The following is a 23,938-nucleotide window of genomic DNA, read 5'->3' as shown; positions in this document are numbered from 1 at the left end:
CAACACTCTATCCTCCTCCAGTGGAGTTAGTTTTAGAAAGGGAAGTGCAAAGAGCAGGCCTCTCTTTACCAAATCAGAAGGGTGTGCGTTGGGCTCAGTGCTTCTTCCTGAAGGAACTATGATCTTCCTATGATTGGAATCCATTGCTAACAAAGAGTCCTAGTTTCAGAACACCTGTTTAAAATGATTCAATTCTGTTTCTGTCCATGAAAGAAAAGACTAATATACCCCATCAGCGAAGGATAATAGGAAAATTTCTGTTGCAGGTATGAACTAGAATTGATGTCAGGACCTAAACATTTAATTCACAGAGATGGGTTCAACTACTGAAGAGTGTTCAACATAATTGATGCTGTTCCCTTCATAAGAGCTGGTGTCCACATTTTACCTACTTGAATTCAGGGCTTTTTATTTTTCTCATAGAAATTTTTCTGAAAATGAAATTAGCACTTGTGAAAAGTGACATAGTCCTAGACACAGTATAAAAAAAATGCTGAGAATAGATTACAGCTTCTGGGTCTTACCTGAACAATTGCAATGAAGTAAAAAATAAATCTTCTGTATACTCTGGAAAGAGCAACAGGAAAATTAAAAAATATCAGTTGTCTAAGGGAGCAGGGGTGGATATAACAGGGGGCAACTGGACCCTCTCTATGTTGAATCCTTTTGGCCTGTGCTCTCACCTTGTGGGACTCATAAAACCTTTTCCAATCTAAAAGCTCAAGGGGGTGCAGAAGTTCAGTCACTTCATTAATTGGTCTACTCTGTACTTTTCTACATCCATGTCTCCAGCTCCTCCTCTCAGCCTACCTCTGCAGCTCCTGTTTGGCTCAGAGGCCGCTCCAGCACTCTATTCCTCCTCTCTTAATCAAGCAACTCCACCCTGGTCTCTGCCCTGCCCTGTCCCTAACACTTGACCCCTATTTACTAGCGCTCCTGTCTCCCTTCACATCGTGGCTGCTGCTCCACTCCCACTTCATGCAATCTCATGATGATCCCAGTTGTTGGGAAACCACACACACACACACCAGATCATTTGCCAACTGGGCCTTTATCTTAAATTCATATCTCCAAACTGGCTGGCCAGAGTGTTCATTCACTGGGATTCTTCTGGGCATAGAGAGGCTTCAACCTAGGAATACATTAAGGTATTGGATATCCACTCAGAACTGTCCTTCATACCGGAAATTCACATGTCAGGGCAAAAGCAGCCTTTTGACACAGGATATATCAAGGCCATGGAGCTTAAGCTAACTCTTATATCCAGAAGCCTCTAAGGGACCAAACTTGTACCACTAAAATAAATGTTAAAACTCTCATTGACTGTAATGGGAGCAAGAGTCGACCAGAAGGACAGACTCCTTAGAATCCAACATATATGCTGGCCTCGAGCCTTTTGAAGGCACCTGCCTCAAAGCAGTTATTTGACCCTGTATCCAAAGTGTGGCCTTGCATCTTTGTCTAACAGAGAGGATTTAATGCCAGAAGACCTGGTTCAGCATATTGGTTCAGACCTCAAGTCTGTTCATCAGCACAAAGCAGTCCTTTGACAGAAGAGAGATCAAGGTAATGGAACTTGAAGTAAGTGGCATCAGAGCAGAGCTGCACCACAGGACCCAAAGTTCAGTTTGCAGGAATTGATACTGCAATATTTCTGTGCTCACAATGTTTATACTGTTCTGTGTAGGGTGACCAGATGACAAACATGAAATATCGGGACGCGGGGGGGGGGGGAGCAAAAAAAAAAAAAAGCCGGAGCGCCCCCCACCACCAGGCGGCAGTGGCACAGCGCCGTCTCCACCCAACTCTCGGCTCTGACCCCCGATACACTCCCAGCTCCCCCATCCCCTCACTCCTGGGCCCAGCCTGGACTCCGAGCTGTGCAGCCGAGCCACGCTCCGGGCCCCTCTTGCAGCTCCCGGCCCAGCCGCTCCTGGGCTTCATTGCACCAGCCCCACAGCAGAGGCTGCTCCACTCTGTCCCGCCCGGGACACTCGCCCCGGGCAGCCCCGCTCCGGCTGCAGGGAGCTTGGGGACCCCCCACCCCGGGCAGGGGGCGAACCAGGCAGCTGGGCCCGGCCCCTCCTGGCAGGAGCGTGTCCGCCCCACGCGTGTCTCCACCCAGGCCTTGCCTGCTCTGCACTGCCCTGCAGGCTGCAGGGCTGGAGCAGCCTCCGTGCTGCGCTCCCAGCCCTGGCCATGGCCCGTGTACAAGCCTGGCAGGGAGGAGGAATGCCGCGTGCTTGGGGAAGAGGCAGGGCCAGGGCGGGGAGTTGGGGAGGGATCCAGTGGGGCAGTGAGGGGCGGGGTTGGGGTGGGTCCGGGGCAGGGATTTGGGGAGGGGTCCAATGGGGGAAGGTGGGGGATGGTCGGGGGAAGTGGGGGGTGAAAGCCCCTCCGGGCTCCGTCTATGCACCGGATCGGAAGGCAAAATTGCTTGTTTGTCCCGTGTCCCGACCGAACATCAGTCGGGACGCGGGACAAACAAGCAAATAACGGGACAGTCCCGATAAAATTGGGACGTCTGGTCACCCTAGTTCTGTGTGAGACAGGTACTGTTGGCCCAGTACCATTCTTCGGTGCTTGTGTTTGGAAACAGCAAGCTGTTATATGCTGAACAGTAGACTACAGTATCAAGTTTGGCTGCTTAAAGTTTGGTAGCCAAGACACTGAATGCTGCTAAGTTTCCTTGGTTTAGAACCACTTCATAAAGCAGGACCCTCAATCCTCAGACACTTCAAAACAGCAGTCATGATTCAGACCCTGTTTGTCTAGTGCACGCACAGTCATCCATGGAACAAAGCTATCTATGCTTGCCTACATAAAAACAAGTAGCTTTCATAGAATCATAGAACTGGAAGGGACCTGAAGAGGTCATCAAGTCCAGCCCCCTGCACTTGTGGCAGGACTAAGTATTATCTAGACCATTCCTGACAAGTGTTTGTCTAACCTTCTCTTAAAAATCTCCAATTATGGAGATTCCACAACCTTTCTAGGCAATTTATTGCAATGCTTAACCACCCTGATAGGAAGTTTTTCCTAATATCCAACCTAAACCTCCCTTGCTGCAATTTAAGCCCATTGCTTCTTGTCCTATCCTCAGAAGTTAAGAAAAACAATTTTTCTTCTTTCTCCTTATAACAACTTTTTACATACTTGAAAACTGTTATCACGTCCCCTCTCAGTCTTCTCTTTTCCAGACTAACAAACCCAATTTTTTCAATCTTCCCTCATAGGTCATGTTTTCTAGACCTTTCATCATTTCGTCACTCTTCTCTGGACTCTCTCCAATTTGTCCACATTCTTCCTGAAATGTGGCGCCCAGAACTGGACACAATACTCCAGTTGAGGCCTAATCAGCACAGAGTAGAATGGAAGAATTACTTCTTGTGTCTTGCGTACAACACTCCTTCTAATACATCCAAGAAGGATGTTTGTGTTTTTTGCAATAGCTTTACACGGTTGACTCATATTTAGCTTGTGGTCCATTATGCCCCCAGATCCCTTTCAGCAGCACTCCTTCCTAGACAGTCATTTCCCCTTTGATACATGCCACCTCAAATAGCAGTTGCAAGTCGAGTCAATGTTTTGTTCCCATATGGGAACGATTGCACTTACCCAAATAAAGCTATCAGTATCTGGAAGAATTTGAACCCAGGAGTGTCAACTATGGATTACCTATTGGTATTTCATGGTCAAATCAATGTTCCATAGCTTAGGGCAGCAGTTCCCAGGATATGGGGCATGCTCACTTTGAGGGTTTAAAGGACTAGTCAGGGACCTGGAACAGTGACTGTGTACGTTTCCCCCAAGCTGCCCTGGTAATAAAGTGGGGATGAAGGAGAGTTTGACTGGTTTTATTTTCTAGAAGGACCAAGCAGCTTAGAAATGTTTGAGAAATGCTGGCTTAGGGGGATGTCATCCTTCATATAAGGTAAACAGCTTCAATGGATTGAGATGCTTCAAGTATGTGGTCCAGACACAGCTACCCCTTGTAGCACAATAGCAGCGAACCAATAAGTTAGGTTTGAATGAAGTATTAACCAGTGCATGTTGTTCATGGAGAGATCACAGAAAACATTTCCATCTGAGACTTGTAGGTATTGAGCCAAGAAATGTAAGCACATATTGAAGGGTGTAGTTTGTACAAAACTGCGACTTAATCAGTGAAAGACAGTATCAAACTGAGTTATATCAACACAGGTCTTCACTTGGTCTCAAATACATGGCATTCATTAAAAGCCTCTCATTGTTACCAAAATTCCAAGACACCAGGCTTCTGCCAGGGTGAGTACATAGTCACGTATTCTTGTCCACCAAACAAATCAGGAACGGAGTCATAGATGAGTGAAGTCTTTCATCCTTAAGGTCTGACTGTGCATAGCTGATTTCTTGGTGTTGCACACCTTTGTATTGCAAGGTGTCATCCTGGCCTACTCTGAGATAGCAATATCTAGATTTCATTATCATGTTTTGCTCAACCTGCCTTTTGAAACAGGTAATAGCTCATAATAATTCATAGATAAACTTTCCCACATTTTCATGTGATAGTAAATCATTCATGTTTTATATCATTAGAGCATTAACTGAATAAATCTAAAGACTTTTCAGTAATCACAACTGTCTTGTTTTAAGAAACTACATCCTCTCCTTTCTTAAGGTATTATAATTAGGACTGACAAGCGATTAAAAAAATTAATCGCATTAATTGCACTGTTAATAATAGAATACGATTTATTCAAATATTTTTGGATGCTTTCTACATTTTCAAATATATTGATTTCAGTTACAAAACAGAATACAGAGTGTACAGTGCTCACTTTATATTTACTTTTGATTACAAGTATTTGCACTGAAAAAAAACCAAAAGAAATAGTATTTTTCAATTCACCTAATACACGTACTGTAGTGCAGTCTCTTTATCTTGAAAGTTGAACTTACAAATGTAGAATTATGTTAAAAAAAGCCTGCATTCAAAAATAAAACAATGTACAATTTTAGAGCCTGCAACTCCACTCAGTCCTACTTCTTATTTACAATGTCACCTGAAAGTGAGAACAGGCATTCTCATGGAACTGTTGTAGCGGCATTGCAAGATATTTACGTGCCAGATGCGCTAAAGATTCATATGTTCCTTTATGCTTCAACCACCATTTCAGGGAACAGGCATCCATGCTGATGACAGGTTCTTCTTGATAACAATCCAAAGCAGTGCGGACCGATGCATGTTCATTATCATCATCTGAGTCAGATGCCACCAGCAGAAAGTTGATTTTCTTTTTTGGTGGTTCGGGTTCTGTAATTTCTGCATTGGAGTATTGCTCTTTTAAGACTTCTGAAAGCATGCTCCACACCTCATCCCTCTCAGATTTTGGACGGCACTTCAGCTTCTCAAACCTTGGATCGAGTGCTGTAGCTATCTTTAGAAATCTCACATTGATACCTCCTTTGCATTTTGTCAAATCTGCAGTGAAAGTGTTCTTAAAATAAACATGTGCTGGGTCATCATCTGAGACTGCTATAACATGAAATATATGGCAGAACAGAGCCGCCCAGAGGGGGAGGCAAGTGGGGCAATTTGCCCCAGGCCGTGGGCCCTGCAGGGGCCCCCACGAGAGTTTTTTGGGGGCCCTGGAGCGGGGTCCTTCACTCGCTCCAGGGGCCCTGGAAAACTCTCGCGGGGCCCAGGCCCCCAGAGTTTCTTCTGCTCTGGGTCTTCAGCGGCGGGGGGCCCTTCCACCCCAGGGCAGAAGGACCCCCCCCCACCGCCACAGTACTGCCGAAGTGGGACCCGTCACCGAAGTGCCGGGTCTTCAGCGGTAATTCGGCGGCAGGGGGCCCCCACCACGGGTCTTCGGGGCACTTCGGCGGCGGGTCCCAGAGCAGAAGGACCCCCCACCGCCGAATTACCGCCGAAGCGGGAGTCCCCTGCCGCCGAAGACCCCAGGCCCCCTGAATCCTCTGGGCGGCCCTGTGGCAGAATACGGGTAAAACAGAGCAGGAGACATGCAATTCTCCCCCAAAGAGTTCAGTTACAAATTTAATTAGTGTATTATTAACGAGCATCATCAGCATGGAAGCATGTCTTATAGAATGGTGGCCAAAGCATGAAGGGGCATATGAATGTTTAGCACAGGGGTAGGCAACCTATGGCACACGTGCCGAAGGCGGCATGCGAGCTGATTTTCAGTGGCACTCACAATGCCCAGGTCCTGGCCACTGGTCCAGGGGGCTCTGCATTTTAATTTAATTTTAAATGAAGCTTCTTAAACATTTTAAAACCTTATTTACTTTATGTGCAACAATAGCTTAGTTATATATTATAGACCTACAGGAAGAGACCTTCTAAAAATGTTAAAATGTATTACTGGCACATGAAACCTTAAATCAGAGTGAATAAATGAAGACTCGGCACACCACTTCTGAAAGATTGCCGACCCCTGGTTTAGCATATCTGGCACGTAAATACTTTGCAATGCTGGCTACAAAAGTGCCATGCAAATGCCTGTTCGCAGTTTCTGGTGACATTGTAAACAAGAAGAGGGCAGCATTATCTCCTGCAAATGTAAACAAACTTGTCTTAGCGATTGGCTGAACAAGAAGTAGGTCTGAGTGGACTTGTAGGCTCTGAAGTTTTACATTGTTTTGTTTTTGAGTGCAGTTATGTAACAAAAAAAAATCTACATTTGTAAGTTGCACTTTCACGAGAAAGAGATTGCACTACAGTACTTGTCTGAGGTGAATTGAAAAATACTATATCTTTTGTTTATCATTTTTACAGTGCAAATATTTGTAATAAAAAACACTTTGATTTCAATTACAACACAGAATACAATATATATGAAAATGTAGGAAAATATCCAAAATATTTAATAAATGTTAACTGGTATTCTATTGTTTAACAGTGCAATTAAAACTGTGATTGAAGTCGCGATTAATTTTTTTAATCAAAATTAATTATTTTTAGTGAATCGCGTAAGTTAACTGCGATTAATCAACAGCCCTAATTATAATGGTTGTCTACTTACAATAAAGTAGATCAGCTGTGTGTCAAAACTATCCTTTTTCCTTCAAAGGTACCAGCCTGGTAAAGTATTGGAATTCATTGCTTTTTTGTTGGCACATTCACCTACCAGATAGTGACTGCTGTTGGAATTCTTCATGGACTTTCTCACTAGATGGAAACTTTCTATCCTGTTTACTTATCTATACATCAGTGATCTTATTCCACGTGTTTACATGATTGTATACCCACATATGAATTCTCATTCCTATCATCTATTTGATATTTGAACTGAACAGGACTCAGTTGTCTATCTTTCTCTAACCATAAAGACTTCAGACATGCTGCTTTTTCACTACTGCAGGCTCCCAAGTTCCTACTGACACCTTGGAGAATACCTCAACTGTTTTTGAGTGCAGATTAGGGCTCCAGACCCTTTCCTCAAAGGTTGTAGGCCTCTGCAGTGTGGTTTGAGGTCCTCTCATCAGCCTCACTCCTTTCTGCTTCACCTTCCTGATTTTTCTGTTCAAAAATGACTAGCTTGGTAAATAGTGTATTTCTCAGGTGTATGTTAAGGAGCTGCTGCTCATACCACTTCTTTACTGGTGTACTGTAGAATAGGAAGTCTGCTATCTTCCTTGTACTTTGGGAATGTACATTCATTATAACAAATCAGGAACACATTTTGGCACCCATAAGCTCTTTTGAGTTATTGCCTTGTAACCAACCTGACCACTTTCAGGAGCAGCCCTAGCCATTTTGCTGACTAAGGCAGAAGGGGAAAAGGCCAGCCAATTAGCAAAGCTGGCAATCAGAGTGGAGCAAAAAACCCCAAAACCTACAGCTGCCCGCCCTCCTTGGCTGTCCCTAGAACTGGCCCTGGATGCTTTATGGCATAATAGAATAATGGTGGCCTGCTTGAAAATGTTAGCAAGAACCTAACAAATCATTTTAGAGTAAAGCCTTTTCAAGATTTTAATTACCTTTCAGTTTTCACGTTTGATATACATTGCCTAGGATTAATGTTAATACTGGTACTTGATTTCCTTTATCTGGTTGCTTCTTTATCAATATTTTCTTATCGTATACAGTACATCATTTGAGGATTCTCACTATTGTACTGGAGTTCTTCTATACATAGCGGGAGTTGATGTTAGTCTCACTGGCAATATTATTTCCCCAAGATATGCAATAAGATCGTAGACTTTGATCTTTTGGTGTGACCTCTATGTCACAAGTGATTAATGATTTCCATAAAAATACTACACAATCAAACATACATATAATTTTCCTATACATTTGCTAGAATTAGATTAATTCATAAGAATGCGTTCTGTTTAAATTAATTAATATTTAAGTCTTCATTTATTTAGGCTGATATACCTGTTCCTCAGGAAGAGAGTTCAACTGTAGTCCTGAAGCTTTGAATTCTGACCTGTTCCACAAAAAAGGAGTGTCTTTTTTTAAATTTAATACTACTGAGCTCTTGGAATTCACCTAGCCTGTAGGACAAGTGGAATTTTTAAAGTTCAAGGACTATTGTTGATTTTATAAATAAAGTGCATACACTCGTACAAACATCAAAATAAAAGAGGAGAAAACAAATCTAATTGATTCGCATTCCTAAATATATCTCAGTATACACAGTAATAGTGCTAAGTGTGTTGCTACATACAGACATTTGGCATCAGTCAGGCTCTTGCCCTTATTCTGAAGACCAGCTTGAAATCCACACATCTCTCCATCATGTTCCCCAATTGATCTTTTCAAGCATTTCAACCCTAACTTTATTCTTCACTAAATTGTTTCCCTTTGCTCAGTAATGATCATGGTACACAGATTTCAGCTATGAGGCATTCATCCAAGATGGAGACCAAAAAAAGAACATGGCCTAGAAAGCTGCTGGACATCTATAACTGAATTTATGGAATATCATGATGTCTGAGTTGAAGCTGAAGTAAAACTGTTCATGCGATGTATTACTGAGTGGTTCCTGCTTGAGCTGACTCAGCCATGTGTAGTGCAAGCCCTGAAAAGCTGAAATGAAGATAGTTTGAAACCAAAACATTGGCTCCCCTATGATGTGGCAATACTCATGTACTGTCTCCCAGAATCCTGAGCCGCCACATTAGGATTAATCCATGGCTGCAGCCCTTTGCATTGTGGACTACTGAGTCTTCATGACCAAATGTCAGGAAGAAATGGAAGAAAACCTCCAATCTGGTCAATTCTCTTCCCCAAGAAAAATGCAGAAAGCTTCAAAAAGATAATCCACAATGGGGTAGACATAGTGCAGCATCAGGTGATGTGCAGATACAGTGACAAGGACTGCTGCCTTAGGGTTGCATTGCCACAGGTCAGCCTGGTTGCAGGCATACAAATGCAACCAAGAGGTCTAGCTAGAGATCAAGAATCTGTTTTACAGTAGAGAGAGCTTGTTTGGGGAGCAAGTAAATGCCTTTTTACAGAAAGGAAAGGGAAAAAAAGTCCATGCTACATTCTCTCAGACCTCACACCGTGGACCTCTCCTTCGAGGGAGGGAAGGATAAAGCTCTATGTCAAAAGATGGCTTTCAGATTGATGAGTGATTTCAAGATTACTCAGTACCTTCCTGCACAGGTTACTTGGCCTCAACATCAAAACCCAAATGAGCCTAAGCCCTCTTTCAGCATCTAGAAAACAAAGGTTCCCTCTAATTTTTTACATCCATATGTGGAATGAATTTTGTTATGTGCACCAATATGGAGGTGATGTGTGGCGGGGGTGGGGCCAAGGGGTTCGGAGTGTGGGAGGGGGCTGAGGGCTGGGACAGAGGGTTGGGGTGCTGGGGGTGCGGGCGCTGGGGTGATGCTGTGGATGAGGGGTTCAGGGTGCAGGAGGAGGCTCAGGGTTAGGGTACGGGGAGGAGTGAGGGCTCCAGCTGGGGGGGTGCGGGCTATGGGGTGGGCTGGGGGTGAGGGGTTTGAGGTACAGGTTACCCTGGGGCTACAGCAGGGAAAGAAGACTCCCCACAGCCATCTCTTGCTGCAGCAGCCCGGGGCCAGGGGAGAGCGGCTCTGCCCACCAGGGCAGCTCTGGGGACGAGGGGAGAGGCGTCTCTCCCCAGCCGTGGCAACTCTGGGGCTAGTGTTGGGGGAGGGGCACCTCTCCACAGCAGCTCCAGGGCTGGGGTCAGGGGAGAGGTGCCTTGATAGCCTGCTGCATGGCCGCGCAGCTTAGAGGGAATGTAGATCCTTAGCATATAGGATAGCCTGCCGCTACCAATATTTTGCATGGTTCTTCGTGTCAGAGGCCAGTTGGCAGCCTTTTACCCCAATGGCCTCTGGTACCTTGGATACATGGTTCCTGAGCAGTATTCAATGGGGATATAAGAACAGGTTTTCAGAAAGCCAGGTAGCAAAGGTCCTGTCAATGCTAAGGAGAAACAAAGGTTTGATGATCCTAATATCCTCAAACTGATCCAGATAGATTTGGTTCACAACTCGGTAGTGGATGGGCAAAGCCAGTCCACCCAAGTTGAGAATATGGCTTCAACCTCAGAACCAGGGCCATTTGCTCCATCCAGTAAAGGAGCACTGTAACTTCCATCTGAGCCGGTGTCTTGTGTTCTTTCATCTTGAAATCCCAGACAGACCTAAAATAGAAAAGGGTTGCAGATTGGTTCAGTCAAGCCCAAAGTGACCCCTTCACTTGACCCACTTCAAAACTGCTTGACTATTTTCTTCAACCACCTGAATTTACATAAAGACTAAATTTCTCAGCAATTCTAAGTGAAGGTGAACCACTCTCTATGCCAGGGGTGGCCAACCTGTGGCTCCGGAGTCACATGCAGCTCTTCAGAAGTTAATATTCGGCTCCTTGTATAAGCACCGATTCTGGGTCTGGAGCTACAGGCGCCAACTTTCCAGTGTGCTGGGGGGTGCTCGCTGCTCAACCCCTGGCTCTGCCACAGGCCCTGCCCCAACTCCACCCCTTCCTGCCCCCTCCCCTGAGCCTTCTTTGCCCTCACTTCTCCCCTTCCCTCTCCGAGCCTCCTGCATGCCACAAAACAGCTGATCGGGAGGTACAGGGAGGGAGGGGGAGGTGCTGATCAGCAGGGTTGCTGATGGGTTAGCGGGGAGTTGATGGGAGGCTGCTGACGTATTACTGTGGCTCTTTGGCAATGTACATTGGTAAATTCTGGCTCCCTCTCAGGTTCAGGTTGGCTACCCCTGCTCTATGCAGTCCCTTGTCGGTTAGGTCCATGTAGTGACTTCAAAAAACAATAATATTAAAATACCCCCTGTGGTGTGGGATATAGATTTCATTCTGACAAAGCTGAAAAAAATCTCATTTTGAACCACTTAGTTCCTGGGATCTGAAATTTCATACATGGAGGTTTATTTTCCTGTTGTCAATGACTTCAACTTAATATGTGAGAGCTTCAGGCCACAGTGACTGATCCACCCTATACCAAGCTTTATGAGAATAAGGCAGTGCTGTGGATTCAACCAGATTTTCTCCCCAGCACAACATCATGGTTCCATATAAATAAGATAAACTTTCATCTCATGTCCACATCTCACAGTGGACCCTTCTCCACAAAAAGTTCTTAGGGGTACTACTCTTTGGAGTAGACTGAAATGCTTTGAAAATCCATCCAACTCTTTGTTTCTGTTGAAACTAGATCTCTGAGCTATTACCAAGAGGACTGTCTAAATGGATATTCAAGTGGATTTCTTTTTATGATAATCTGGCTGACTAGAAGCTGGAAAGCCACGTTAAGGCTCAGTCAGTGGAAAGAAAAGCTATCTCTGCTGCTTATTCCAGAGATGTCCCATAGCAGACATCTATAAAACAATGACATGGTCCTTTTCTCTCCACACTAAGCATTATTGACTGGAAAATCCATTTCAGACTCTCCTTTGTCCAGAAGTTGTTTTCAAGGTAAAGAAGGCCAAACATTACCACCTCAATGAAGTCTTATTTCAGATTGTCCCTTATTTTAAGTTGGCCCTGTTTTTGCGTTAAAATTTTTTCCCCCAACGTCTCTGCTTCCTTTTGCAAGCATGACCATTTTGGTCTGCCCATTGTTGGCAATGGCCGTGCTGTTGCTGCTCATTGCAGCTTTCACTATTTTTTCTTTGGGGACTTCCCTCAAACTTTTCATTCCACAGGAGTTGGAATCCTGACAGATAGTTTCCTTAGAGATGGGAATATTAACTGTAATTTTGCTTCTTTGAAGACGATCCTTGCTATACAATGTTCACTAACCCAACCCACCTACCTTCACAGTTTGGGAATTATATACTTTTAGTGTTTCTCTGTTTACACCTAATTTATTTATTACTTGGGCATACTTTTCTAATATTTTAATAATTCTAATTAGCTTATTTTAGCTTTGCCTTCTGCATAACTGCAGAAAAACACTTAACTGTTGGGGAGGGAAAGCATTTATAACATGGGATGGGGTAGTGCATGATATCCGTTAGGGGGCTTGGCTCACAACTTTATCCCATTACCACTGCCCTGAGGCATCAAAATTCTTAACAGCTGTGCAAGTTTCACAAAGACACAAAACTAAGACTCCTATTACAGTGATATTTTCAAAGAAACAAAATTTACAGGCCTTTTCTGTTAACACCAAAAAGCTATCACCACAAGGAAGAGGAGTCTGAAGACGCAGAAGACATTTCAGAACTTTTATTTTTAAAAATCAAAATTAGTCATAAACACTAGGGCAAAAAAGATTTTTAGACTTCCAAGATGAAAGTGCAAACAAAAGAGAGTAAAAAAATATATTTGAGAGTGTCTTTACTTTTTTGAATTAAATGCCCAAAGCTTCACCAAACACTACTATTTCTTTCTCTTTCCTTAATGAAATGCTTTCTAGCTGCTGGCTGTCCATTTGTTCACCCCAAATAGCACATGGCAGGATGCCAGGAACATACTGTCCACCATCTCTCTCTAATTGGTGTGATTTTTGCATGCAGACAAGAAATAAAATGAAGACAGCTTACCTGCTAAAATTAGAAGCATTACTTTTGCATTGGATTTGTGCCTGTATGAAGAGAGGGGGCATTCACTATTTCTCTGAAAGCTGATTTCTCAGCTATAATAAAAATGTCGTGTGTGTCGTATTCTCCCCTTCACTACAATTACTCAAGCTTTGTAGTAAGCTTTCTAATAAAAAGAAGTTACTTCCACATAAGACAATGTGGAGACTCTTAATGAGTATCAAAGGTGCCTTTCTAGCTGCTATAGTGAAGAATATGTCAGCATTTACATGCTAATTCCTACTATAAAAGCAGAAGTTCTAAAATGCACCATAAATATTTGCTCCAGGATATATAAATTGTAATTTACATTACAACTCCATTTAACTGAAGTCCAGTTCACCAGTATTCACACATATCAAGGTTTAGTTAACTTACAGGTTTGAAAAGCTTGGCCTGCTGCTGTGCAAAACTAAACTCACCTGCACTTTCCCATTTCCCTTTCAAAAATGTCGCACTCAGTCTCTCTCTCTCTCTTTCTCCTCCTATCCCCAAATCACACACATACTCCGGTCTTCCTTAAAAAGAAATACACGTACATACACACAGTCTTGTCTGAGGCTCTCACTTGGTCCCCCCACTAAATTTCCACATCTACAACTACCCACATTGCCAAGGTTGTTCCCAACAAAATCACACACGTGCTAAGATTCCCACTCACGTACAGGACAGCACCCTCTGCAATTTAACACTCACACACGCGCACACACACACACACACACACACACACAGAGCCTTCATCCTTAGATGAGTCTTCCCCTCCCCAATTCAGACTGCTGGCACCCAAACCCCAACCCCCTTGGTAACTCCTCACCCCATACACAGCACTCTCCCCCACGCTCACATACATTGAACCTCCTTCCTGTCTCTCCCTCTCCCACTCTTTTTTAGAGTAACCTGACTGTGGAGTAGCTCTAAGCAGCCTCCCCAATTGTCCACATTGCCTCCAGCAGCAGAAGAATAAGCTTTTCAGAAGCTGGAGCTTCTTTCTCCTCTGCTGCCTTTGCAAAAGCAGACATAGAACATGAGCCAGGGTTGGGGGCTAAATAGTTTAGGCTGGGGGACACTTCAGGCTGAATTAAGGATATTCAGGGTCTTAAGCATATCCCACATGGGGGACTTCCTGTACACTGGCCCCATCCCTCTACATTATGGCAATGCCCCCCCCTCCAGGTTGTGGGGCCCCCCATTTAAGATGGTAGAAACTGGGGATTCTGTTCCCCTGGCTGCTATGAAGTATGGCAGTGTCTGTGGTTCCCCATATCCTTGTTTACAAGGCACCAAATGGAGAGCACTTGGGTCCTCCTCACTCCTTCCTCCTTTTGGGCCACCTTCCCTCAAAGGATTCCCTGCTCAAGGGAGGTGGCAGGGTCTTCTGCCCTCCTCACATGGCTAACTGGAGCAGAGGTATTCCCTGCCCTGAAGAGTTTACAATCTAAGTATAAGACTGGATACAACAGATGGGAGATCACAAAGAAAGAATGAAACAATACTATCACCTCTACTGCCAACAAGGGGAGGGAAAAATATGAAAACAACCCCAATTCATCTTTAAAAATTAGTTTATACTGGAATCACAAACACTAAAATGCATTAATCATCACTGCACGATTATTCCATGGTCTCACTAGGGCCAGAGTTAAGATTGTTTTGGGTGCCTTAACTATGCATTTCCATATCTTAATGTTTTTGGATTTCTTTTAAGTGTAAGCCTAACTCTGAATTTCCTGGGTTTTTAATGTTTGATTTTTGGATAATCAGAACATTCCTGTAATCATTTTCTACTCCTAAATTACTGATGCGTACTCTTTTCACTCTGTTTTAATGTCATTTTTGTCTTTAGATATATTTTCCAAATTTGAGAGTACATATCAGTAACTTCACCTAATATATTCAAAAACAATAGTTTGGTTATGGTTGCGAAGTGCAATTGAGAGATGTGCCAGCAAACAACTCCAATCACAAGCTAAGATTACATAAACAATTCTGACACCAACGTTCTCTGTCACACACACACACATGCAAGACTGGCACCTAACCAATTTTAACTGTGTCCTTGTAACAAAATTCAATTAGCAATTCAGGAGTACCTGAAAAATCTGTCTGTCTCTCCATCCAGCTAAAGTTTCTTATAATGCCCATGACCATAGCATATGGACATCCAAACAACCATATTTTCTTACTGAGCAAAACAATTCCATCTACCTCTAATAAAACAAATATTATTAGACGTAAAGCTACTTTATAGCATGATTTTTACACCAATTCATAAAAATATGTTCAGGAATGGATCATGTTTGTATTCAGGGCTCAATCCAGCACCTTTCTCCAATGCAGAATTCTCTTTAAAAAATACTATTTAAAAAAAAAAGGTTAAAGATTTTTCCTTTACAAATACAAAAAAGATAGTGTTTCTTTAAGATGTCTCAATGTATGCAAACATTTGTTTTAGTTTCATAGGCCATGTCTAACTTTGGTCGATTCAAATTATACTGGCATAAAGCCGCCACAGTTAGTATATCGCTTGTGCACCTGCATACATGGCTCCTTGTGTCAGCACTGTGCATACTCACCAGGGTAAGTATCCCAGTGTGCAGCCTGCCACCATCCAGTGCGCTATCTTTTGGGAAGTTCTGGCAAGGCATGGTGGGACAGAAATTAGCCACGCTGGGGTGACTGGGAGCAAGGAGTCGAATTCCCAGCATGCAAATGTCTCCATCCCATAATGTCATCTATATCCCATAATTTTCACGCCTTCTAAAAAAAAATCCCACGAACCTCAGCAGCCGTCCTCACTGTCTGCCATCGCTGACAGAAGCATGGAGCCTGCACAACTCTACATTAGTGTGATAAACATTTCAAGTACAGGATACAAAGAATCAAACTGGGAGGAACATGATGATTTCTTTGAGGACAGATTGCTGTGGGACATAGCAAGAACCAATTCAAGTTTGTTGGTGGTGTTCACAGAGCTGCTACAGATGGTGGAGTGCCACTTCTGGGCTCAAGAAACAAGCACTGACTGGTGGGATTGCATCGTAATGGAGGCTTGGGATGACAAGCAGTGGTTACAGAACTTTTGGATGCCCAAAGCCACATTCATAGATCTGTGAGCTGAGCTTACCCTAGCCTGCCAGTGCAGGAACACCAAAATGAGAGCTGCAATGACAGTGGAGAATCGAGTAACAGTTGCACTGATTGAAACTTGCAATGCCAAAGTGCTACTAGTCAGAAATGCTTTTGGAATTGGAAAATCCACTGCTGGGGCCATTGTTATGCAAGTGTGCAGAGCCATTAATTGTCCTGCTATGCAGGACTGTGACTCTCAGCAATGTGCAGGACATAATGGTTGGATTTGCAGCAATGAGGTTCCTGAACTGAAGTGGAGTGGTAGATGACACCAGCCCTTATTCTGGCACATGGCCACAGTGTACATCAACAGAAAGAACTAATTTCCTACGGTTATGCAAGCGGTATTGGCGCACCAGAGATGCTTCATCAACATCATTGTTTACTGGTCAGGGAAGGTGCATGATGCTCACATCTTTAAGAACATAGGACTGTTCAGAAAGCTACAGGCAGGGACTTTCCCAACCAGCAGAGTATCACTGGCAATGTTGAAATGCCAGTAGTGATCCTGGGGGATCCAGGCTACTCCTTGCTCCTCTGGCTCATGAAACTGTACTCTAGCCACCTCAACAGCACTAAGGAAAGATTCAGCTACTGGCTCAGCAGGTGCAGAATGACAGTTGAATTCACTTTTGGTAGATTGAAGGGACACTAGTGTTGTATACTCACAAAACTGGATATCAGTGGAAAAATATATCCCAGTGGTTACAGCTGCCTGCTGTGTCCTGCAAAATATCTGTGAATCAAAGGGGGAAAAGTTGCCGCAGAGGTGGAACGGCTGTCTTCTGAGTTTGAACAGCCAGACACAAGGACTCTTAGAAGATCTGAATCCAGAGCTATATGGCTCAGGGAGGCTTTGAAAGATCACCTTAACAGTGAGCCACAGTAATGCATTGTGGTGTATTGCACTGTACCTGGCCCTGCTGATTTGGGGTCTGCTAGGAATTGTGTGGTATTTGCTGTACATCTGTGAATAACATCATCAATGCGCCTATCAATATTGTGGTGCTTTCTTTACATTTATGATTATTACACTGCATCAGGATCCCACGAAGGGAAGTCAGGGCCAATGGGAGAAGCAGATAGGTATGCTCGCCAAGCTGGACAATCAGCAAAAGGCATTTCAAAAATGTTTGGGGCTTTAAAGGGGCAGGAGGCCTTCTGGTCTCCATGACCCCTGGGCAGAGCAGTCAGTGTTGGGCATCATGGGGCAGTGGCTGGAGGACTCTTGGAGTCAACATAAGTAACATAGTATCTACATTCATGCTGCATTGACCTCAGTACATCAATGTGTCTCACTGCCACTTGGGAAGGTCGGTGTTACTGCATCACTGTAATGGGGCACTTAAATCAGCGGGAGACAAATTTAAGTGTAGACATACGCACAACTAGGTTGATGCAAGGCAGCTTATGTCAACCTAACTTTGTGGTGTAGACCAGGCCACAGTCTGTATCTCAGCTGACTGCTCTGGTTCTGGATACTGTACATCCAAATCCAATGCCAACAACCTTGTTCTAACCAGAAATGCAGGTTGACTGAACCACATCTTTCATCTCTGCTTCCAGGCTGCATCTCTCCATTTATTTCCCTATTGGTTTGGAGAGAAATCAAAAGCTTGACAGACCTGATTACAAGATGTGTCACATACACATGAATTTCATCCATGGGAGCACACTGCTGTCACCGTCTATTCCCTTTGAGTATGTTCACTGACATGGAACATGGTCTTTTTTTTTCTTTCTTCCCTTTTAGATGGAATGGGCCGAGTTCTTGCTCAAGATGTTTATGCAAAAGACAACCTACCCCCCTTCCCAGCATCGGTAAAAGATGGATACGCTGTCAGAGGTAAATGCTTTAACTCTAGGCAAGCAGTGCATCTTTTGAAAACTCAGCATTACCCCAGATTGTTAGTACACCTGCATGCTCCAGTTAGAAGCACTTCTTTCTTGGATATAACTATTGTTATACATTTTATTTGTAGATGTCTAGATCATCACTGAAATCATGGCTGTGTAAAATTCAGCCACTTTAAAGGAAGACTGCAGTGATGAGATCTGATTCTTTAAATGAGGAGAACAGGGAGAAGGGGAGTGAAAATGCATATTTACAGAGCCATGTTTAGTAAAACCTTTCAATATTTTACTCTCTATAACTGTTCTTGGGTCTGGTAGCCCTTTCAATGAAAGTTGCCATTTTGCTACCACTTCCAGCAGGAAGTCTGGCCTCATGATATAGATGAGACCCAGGAAATGCAGTTCTTGTATGAGACAGACATGAGAATTTCAAAGAGTTTCCTGTTTTTTAGAATTTTTATTATTGAGTGTTTCCTATACATCAAATATTTTATCAGACTGTTACAATTCCATCTTACTGTTTGTTTATTAATTATTTTTTATTATTACAGTTGATCATTTTCAAAATTGTGTCTGGGAATGCATGCTTCAGAGTAATTAGATGTAGCAATTAAAATATTTTTTATATTACAGTGAACGTTTTCCTAGGAACTTTCCTGTAAAGACTCCTTAGGCAGTATAACCTAGAGAACAGAGCACTGATCTGGGACTTAGACAATCTAGTTGTGCCATTGGCCTATTGAGTGACCTTGGGCAAGTCACTTCACCTTTGTGCCTCTGTTTTCCCATCTGTAAAATGGGGATAATGATATCTTGGTGCATGCTAAACATTTGAACAGGAACTGATACATTTACAAATGGTCTGTGATAAACTTAAGTCTGCCAATCTGAAAGTGAACCCAAAGAAATTTGAGTTGTTTCAAAAAGAGGTAATTTACCTTGAGCACCCAGTCAGGTGGGAATTTCCACTGACAAAGAGAAAACTGAGGCTACGCAGAACTGGCCATCTTCCCAGACATTCAGAGATGACCAGAGTTTTGTAGGGTTGTGCACCTATTACAGAAGGTTTATTTGTGAGTTTGCCAATATGAAAAACAATTGTATAGGTTTGGTGAGAAAGAGAAACTATTTCACAGGTCAGCAGAGTGTGATGTAGCATTTTTGGAGTTGAAAAAGGCTCTTGAGACTGCTTTTGTCTTAGCCTACCCATGTTTTAAAACCCCTTTGATATTGGAGGGTATTACAACAAATATCTAAGTTCTCTGAAAGAAATTATTTCACCACCCTAAAGGAACTCCTAGCAGTGGTAAAATCTATAGGACATTTTCACCACTGTTTATATGGGAGGAAATTTGTGGTCAGGACAGACCATGCATCCCTGCAATGGCTGTTTAGATTCAGGAATCCTGAGGGGCCAGTTCCCAGGTACAGAGCTACGATTTCATAGTTGCATGCAGGCCTGGGCACAAGTATGGTAATGCTGATGCTTTTCAGGAGGCTAATTTCCAACATTGTGACTGCGCTCTTTATGATCCAAGACAAACTATAGGGCAGACTTCAGTAAAGGGCAGAAATCCACTGAATTGACTGAGACAGTTCCCCAAATGTCCCATGGGCAGGGGTTCCATGGAACAGTCTCATTAGGCCCCACAGGCCTGTCCCAGACATTACAGTCGTCTTTATGTATTGAATGGCAGCCATCTATCTCAAAAGGCAATGGTTTGAGCGCCAAAGCAGTTCAATTATTGTGTCATGCTGCAGCATCGCAAGTGGCTAAAAAGTCCAATTCTTGAGCAACAGTCCTTGTTGAGTGGGCTCACAGCAGCACATTAGCCCTTGCTGGATTAGTGCGGCGTTAGTATACTCCAACACCCACCCTCCCGCTCAAGCCAGATCCTGGGGGACTGGATGTAAATCCACCTCCCACATCCCTTCCCAAGAGAAGAAGTTGGCATTCAGCTGTCCCTTCCGTGCTCAGCCTGGAGGCATATGGCTGAAGGGACAGATATCAACTCATCGATCAGAGTTTGGGGTCTTTTGTCACATTCAGCCATCTTAGGGGGCATGATCCATAACCAGGATGACTGGGTTTCCAAGCAGGTAATAATGAAATGCATCTATTGCCTATTTTACAGTCAAGCCCTTTTTTTCAATAACAAAATAGGCCAATTCCCAGGGAAATAGTTTGCAGTTAATATAGAGCACTGGATGTTCCTCCCGCTGGACAGAAGCACACAGAGAAGGCAGCGAGAAAGCCCCAGATGCACCCAGAGAAACACTTGTAGTGTGACCCTGAAAAAAAATTAAAAGCAGGAGCTTTTCGATAGAGTGCTGGCTGGAAAGAGCAGGGCCGCCCAGAGGATTCCGGGGGCCCGGGGTCTTCGGCGGCGGGGGGCCCTTCCATTCCGGGACCCGCCGCCAAAGTGCCCCGAAGACCCGCGGCGGGAGCCCCCCGCTGCGGGTCTTTGGGGCACTTCGGCGGCGGGTCCCGGAACAGATGGGGCCCCCCGCCGCCGAAGACTGGGCTGTGCTTCGGCGGCAGGTCCCACTTCTCCCGCCCGCCAGGCCCCAGCTTCTCCCGCCCGCCTGGCCGCGGCCCCGGCTTCGCCCAACCGCGGCCCCGGCCCCTCCCGGCCGCGGCCCCGCCCCCGGCTTCTCCCCCCCGCCCTCCCGGCCGCGGCCCCGCCCCCGGCTTCTCCCGCCCGCCCGCCCGGCCGCGGCGCGGCCCGGCTTCGCCCGCCCGCCCGGCCGCGGCCCCGGCTTCTCCCGCCCTCCCGGCCGCGGCCCCTTACCGAGCGCGTCACCGGCGGGGCCTGAGCTCCGTCCCGCTCAGAGCCGCGTGGTGAGGGGGCGGGGCTGTGAACTCCACGCCGAGCGGAGGCAGCTGCCCCGCCCCCTCCCCACGCCGCTCTGAGCGGGGCGGGGCTCAGGCCCCGTTGGAGCTCCCAGCCCCGCCCCCTCACCATGCGGCTCTGAGCGGGGCGGGGCTCAGGGGCTCGGCCGGAGTCTCGGCGCTTGATGCGCCGAGGCTCCAGGAGAGGGGCGGAGGCGGGAGCCTCCGCTCTTCTCTTGGGGGCCCCTGCGGAGCCCGGGGCCCGGGGCAAATTGCCCCCTTTGCCCCCCCCTCTGGGCGGCCCTGGGAAAGAGGCTTTGATTTGTGAACAAAACTATCTCCTGCTGCTTGATTCCTATTCTGTCCAAGAAAACAGTACTATTGTGTACATTATTTGTAAATAAACAGGATTGCATCAAGACAATACCTGACTCCTTCATCAGTTTTTCCTCCTAACATACAAACCTGCAAGACCCAGAATTTTGGCCAAGTGTTCAGGTCAAAGGCCATACAGATATTAGTAGTAGTATTAATATTTGTAAAATGTTTTTCACATTCCATTTCAGAAAAAGATGGTGATATTTGAGAATGGGAGTGATATGGTTGCACTATGTGAAAGAGGGTGGGCAATAGCATTCTGTGCATGCTCAACTCTGGAGAGTTGGAAATTTAGGAGGCTATAGTGAAGAGAGCTGCAGTAGTGGAGGCAAGAGGAGATGAAGGAATGGATGAAGATTTCAGCAGAGGTAGATTCCAGGCAGTGAAATTTAAAGGCATTGTTGCAGAGGTGATAAAATGGTAGGTTGATTCGCAGATCTGAGCCCTGAGACGAGAGTTCAAGGTAAAGGAGCAGGACAGAGTTTCCTATGAGGCATTAGCAGCTATTTAAATGGAGGTGTAATGCATGGATTTTTTTCTTGTTCCCAGATAAGAGTTAAATTTTGGCATTTAGGCATAGTCCTGTAGTTGCTATGGTGAAAACTGCACAATCCGGGTGGGGGGGGGGGAGAGGGATCAATAGGCATTCTGCCTCAGGGAGGCACAGTGTCTTTGGTAACATGGGGCAGAGAGACTAGTTCATTAAACGTGGTACCTAATTCCCTCCTGCACAGGTGGCTAGTTAACAGAACCATGACCCTTGCTACTCTCCGTTACTCTCAGATCCCTTTCCAGTAAGTTTCTTCCAGAGAGAGGGAGAGCAATTCAGTAGCTGCTCTTGCAGTCCAAAAACATGGGAGCTGCAATTCTGGACAGCATTTACAAGGAGTGATGACACTCCTTAAAAGTTAAATCTGGTTTCAGTGTGCAGTACACATTGATCAAACTGAATATGGGCCTCACTAATGTGTCCTCACTATTGTAAGACTGTTTAAAAATAGGCTTATATATGAGACAAAGGTTGTCACATTCCTTATGTTGTAGTTTAACTTTTTTTTTTATTATTTCAGAAAATGAAAATTATTTCCAAAAAATAAAATAAAATCTAATATTGAAAGTTTAAGGAAATATGTACAGTTATATAATACCCTGTTACACAAGAGAACACCTGTTCAGAGCTGAATATCTTAGCCCCAGGACCACTTGCCATCAGTGACTGTTCTTAGGAACAAAGGTAGGGAAAGTTTTGGCTCAACTTTGCTGAGTTATTTTCAGCCTTTGGTATTTGAGAGTTTGGAGTCAAGGGTTAAGGGACTTGGTTGGAGTTTTTTTTAAAGTGAAATTAATCTTTCCTTCAAAAATTAGTAAATTCAATAGGCTTTCATCGGCAGATTTGTAGACTGGTTTCAGAATGTGAACTCAATAAACCATTACAAATGTAGCCAACCGCAGAGTAGCCATTCTTCCTGAAAGCAATTCGTCTCAGAATGGTAAGGGAATCTAGATGTTTCCAGGTGACTTTTTGGGGTATTGAAATGAAACAAAGGTTACTAGATAAGGTTGTCATTGATTGATATTCACTACTGGGAATATTTTGAAATGCAACAGATTTAAATGGATAAAAGGACATATTTTCAATCCAATGTTTAATTAAACTATGCAACTCACTTTCACAGGAAACTCCAGAAGTAAACAGCTCACAAAGATTTTCATAAAGATTAGATATTTATACAAATAACAACATGAACAATTACAAAGATTATAAATTTTTATGCTCTAGACTGTGAACTACCCACTGGGGTCCAGTAGAAATTTCCTTTTATGGTATCTAGTACTGCAGAATTTGATGCATTATGGTTTCTTTGCATTTTTTCTGAAATATCTAGCATTGACTGCTTGTCCAAGATGGATTTCCAGACTACTGTTTCAATGTGGCAATCTCTATGTGCCTATGAACCCTGTGTTGTTGAGATAATGAAGAAATGCACTTCAGCAGCACGGAGTGTGTTTCACATCAACCAAGGCTACTCACTCAGTTTGAATAAAAGTTAAATCTACTTTTGAAGTGAAGTACATCTTGATTCATGCTAACTTGAAATCATTTACTACCATATTGGCAGAAAAGTAGTGAAATGCACCTCATGGTTCTCAGTTCATCAATAAACCCTGGTGCAGGGCCAGATTTACACCTTACGAGCCCCCCCCCCTTCCCCCCGTGTGGCCCTGCCTGGAGCCCCCCTCACACCTCTCCATATGATCCTGCCTGGACCTCCTCCCCTCCTGCATTCCCATGTGGCCCTGGAGCCCCCCAGCAGCCCTGTGTGGCCCACTCTGTTTCCTAACCTGGCTTGAAGAAGGCTTTTGTGACTTTTCACTTGAGGAAAAAATGCACACACCACTCACCTGCTAGCTGTTTGTTGCCACCCACCAGACCAGTTAGCCTTAGCCAGCTCAGGCTGTTCTGGTGCCACAGTGGCCTCTGGTGGGCGAAAGCACATTTTCTTTCATGGGGAAAAGAATTCTGCCTCCCTTGGACAAGAATTCTGTACATGCTGCAAATGTCACCTAAGGGGAGGGGGCACAATGTGAGACAAGTGGTGTGTGGGGCATCTCGGCAGGGAGCGGGACTGATCAGGAGGCTCCCTCCCTCTCGAGAGCTGAGCAGTGTGGCCAGCAGCAGCAGGGCAGCAAAATAGCCCAAAATAC

The 23,938-nt window shown here is 44.6% G+C and overlaps 1 protein-coding gene across 18 annotated transcripts in view; it reads left to right on the top strand.

The window, feature by feature from the left end:
• The window catches only part of GPHN (gephyrin), a 572,379-nt gene that overhangs the window by 478,837 nt on the left and 69,604 nt on the right, over nt 1-23,938 (top strand). For all 18 annotated transcript variants that reach the window (XR_005597335.1, XM_039533323.1, XM_039533330.1 and 15 more), the window contains one exon: nt 17,921-18,013. Coding sequence is in view for 17 of the 18 variants with exons in the window: in XM_039533323.1 (XP_039389257.1) it covers nt 17,921-18,013 (93 nt within the window). In the remaining variant the exon portion in view is untranslated. The remainder of the gene's footprint in view (nt 1-17,920; nt 18,014-23,938) is intronic.

This window comes from Mauremys reevesii, linkage group 4 (genome assembly GCF_016161935.1).
Source record: "Mauremys reevesii isolate NIE-2019 linkage group 4, ASM1616193v1, whole genome shotgun sequence".
Taxonomy (NCBI): domain Eukaryota; kingdom Metazoa; phylum Chordata; order Testudines; family Geoemydidae; genus Mauremys; species Mauremys reevesii.
The sequence above is the reverse complement of the archived record's forward strand: the minus strand, read 5'-3'. Positions and strand labels throughout refer to the sequence as shown.